Here is a 2,844-nt window from a genome sequence, read left to right as displayed (position 1 = left end):
GTCACACCAATCATACGGCTCCACGCCAATCACATGTCACACCGGCCACACCAATCCCACGGCTCACACCAATCACATGTCACACCAATCATACGGCTCCACACCAATCACATGTCACACCGGCCACATCAATCCCACGGCTCACGCCAATCACATGTCACACCAATCATACGGCTCCACGCCAATCACATGTCACACCGGCCATACCAATCACACTGCTCCACGCCAATCACATGTCACACCGGCCACGCCAATCATATGTCACACCGGCCACGCCAATCACATGTCACACTGGCCACGCCAATCACATGTCACACCGGCCACACCAATCACACTGCTCCACGCCAATCACATGTCACACCGGCCACGCCAATCATATGTCACACGGGCCACACCAATCACTCAGCTCACCCATGGCCGCTTCCTCATGCTTTAAACCCCCAGCATCCGGTGCCAACTCCACCTTTGCCCACATGGTCTGATTATTGCTCTGGCCTCATGCGAGTAGTGTAGATCGCAGCAGTGGAACCCCTCCCCGAAAATATGTACCCCAAATCTATTTATTAAATCACCCTGAAATATGAAGTGTGGTCTGTGTCTTATGTGAACCAATACAGGGGGCCGGAACGGATATAATCCATTCATTGTAATGCTAAATCATTCGCTGGAGGGTGCCGGACCACGGGGGGTCCATGTCTGGGGGGGTAGAGGAGTTTATATAAATCTCAATTGTTCCATAGATCAGCTCACCCAGTCCAGGATGTGGCGGCTGCATTTGTTTTTTTTCTGTCTTTTCCCCCCTTTATTTTCATTTGGTGATCCTGCCAGTAACACACTTGCTGCACTTTTAGAGGAGTGACATTGTCACTGTAGGGTTGGACTACAGAACACCACCCATAGCTGGAGACAATGATAGAGAATCTGCCCAGATTACCAACTGGGGGCAAATCAGAGGGCTCACCCCCAAATACAAAGTTATCTGGGGCGGGTGAATGTCTGTGGGGATGAATGTCTGGTGGATTTGTGTTCAGAGCTGGCAATCAAAATGGAAGACAAAGAAATTTTACAATTACCGGGGTCAGAAAGTTTCATCCAAATTTATGGGGACAACTGAGGTCCGGACAGTGTTGTAGTCTTATATACCCAAACTATAATCAGGAAAGAGATTGTAGTTGTGTAAAATGGCAGAAATGGCTGTGAAGAATTCGGGGTCTCTGGGGCCAATTTTCTCATATGAATGATAACACAATTGTATTGGAAGCTGTGATTGGCTGTACGGGTTCCCTATTTTACACAGAAGGCACAGAGATTCTGTAGAGGCCAATTTGTGTCTTTATTGTCTTCGTGTGATCACAGGAGGGGCACAGAAAACATCGGGGAAGGGGAGAGAAATCCTGAGATGTTTAATAAATATAACAAGTTCCACCCTCAGAGTCCACATAGGGATGGCAATAAGGCTGCTAATACCCCCAACCAATCTGCCCTTCCCCCCATTGATCTCTTTCTTCCCCATCTCTGCCGTCATCCCTCTGAAGACTTCATTCCAACCTCTGGTGGTTCCTGGGGTCTCCGTGGCCCCTCTCTCCGATGTCTTTGGGAGGGTTAAGCTCTGTCTCTTTGAAGCCCCTTACTTCTGGGCTGGCACCAAATCATCGATGGGTTGCCCCTTCTCCAGCTTCTTCTCCATCTCAATCATCAGCTTCACTCCATCGACCACCATCTGGACCTGTTCCACCTCCGAGAAGCCCAATCTGTCAGCATTGGAGATATCAAAGGTACCACCGACTGCGGCTGTGTCCACCCCACCTGTGGAGGAAGAAGAGACATGTCAGGGTGCTGGGAGCCACATAGGGTGCGGACCACCACGGGGCCCTTCCAATAAAGGGACAATCACATCAGAATCATCCGGGCCCCCCAACCTGTTTATTCTGGGGCCCCCCATGTGTTATCTCCGGGTAAAGATCTCGTGTACTCACCGGTGCCTCTCTTCTGCAGGCGCAGTCTGGTCAGGATCTCCTCGAATTTGGGGTGTTTGCTGAGGTTGGGGAGCTTGACATGGACGCCCCCCCTCAGACCGGTGCCCAAGTTGGATGGGCAGGTCAGGATGTAGCCGAGGTGCTCGCTCCAGCTGAATGGATGTCCTTCCTTCTTGAAGATCTCCTCAATCTGCACAGAAGGGGCAAATCAGAAGATGAGAGGGGCATTATTATCATTGCCCCCCCCCAACATGGTACAGGAAGCCAAGTGGTTGGGGGCAGAACATGAAAAACAAACCGGGGCTTTTAGGGGAACAAAAACTTCAAATTTCTTGTGTCAGCTATAAAATACCCCCCCAACACACACAAACAGATTTTTATGCTTCAGTTGCTCTCCGGGTTAGCAGAGACTTCAAAATTCAGTGATATAAAGTGATCCCCCATACCCCGATGTCCCCCCCATACCCCGATGTCCCCCCCATACCCCGATGTCCCCCCCCATACCCCAATGTCCCCCCTCATACCCCAATGTCCCCCCTCATACCCCGATGATTACTACAGAAGACTAATAGGTGATAAAGTGCCCTCTTCAGGTCAGGTGATGTACAGCACCCCTGGGTGCACCTACCTTCTGAAGGCCCTCACAGAAGCGTTTGAAGACTTCCTTCATGTTGCCACCCTTCTGCATGGAGATGACTCTAAGGTGGTCCTCCTCATTCACCCAGACCAGGAAGGTTTTGTTTTCATTGTGCCTGGGGGGAGAAAGGGACACAAGCTGGTACTATGGTGGGTACATCCCTACATCTGACCCCTTATAGATATCACATGATGGGGCCCCGGGGTACATCCCTACATCTGACCCCTTATA

General features: G+C 50.7%; 1 protein-coding gene across 1 annotated transcript; it reads right to left on the bottom strand.

Moving 5' to 3' along the window:
• Positions 1-1,309: 1,309 nt before the first annotated feature.
• CKM (creatine kinase, M-type) lies at positions 1,310-2,728 on the bottom strand (the record flags this gene model as incomplete). Its single annotated transcript, XM_072431458.1, is given in 3 exon segments — positions 1,310-1,806; positions 1,977-2,166; positions 2,605-2,728. Coding segments are annotated over 3 exon segments (493 nt in total), but the record flags the coding sequence as incomplete, so codon positions are not given.
• Positions 2,729-2,844: the final 116 nt, after the last annotated feature.

This window comes from Pyxicephalus adspersus, chromosome Z (genome assembly GCF_032062135.1).
Source record: "Pyxicephalus adspersus chromosome Z, UCB_Pads_2.0, whole genome shotgun sequence".
NCBI lineage: Eukaryota > Metazoa > Chordata > Amphibia > Anura > Pyxicephalidae > Pyxicephalus > Pyxicephalus adspersus.
The sequence above is the reverse complement of the archived record's forward strand: the minus strand, read 5'-3'. Positions and strand labels throughout refer to the sequence as shown.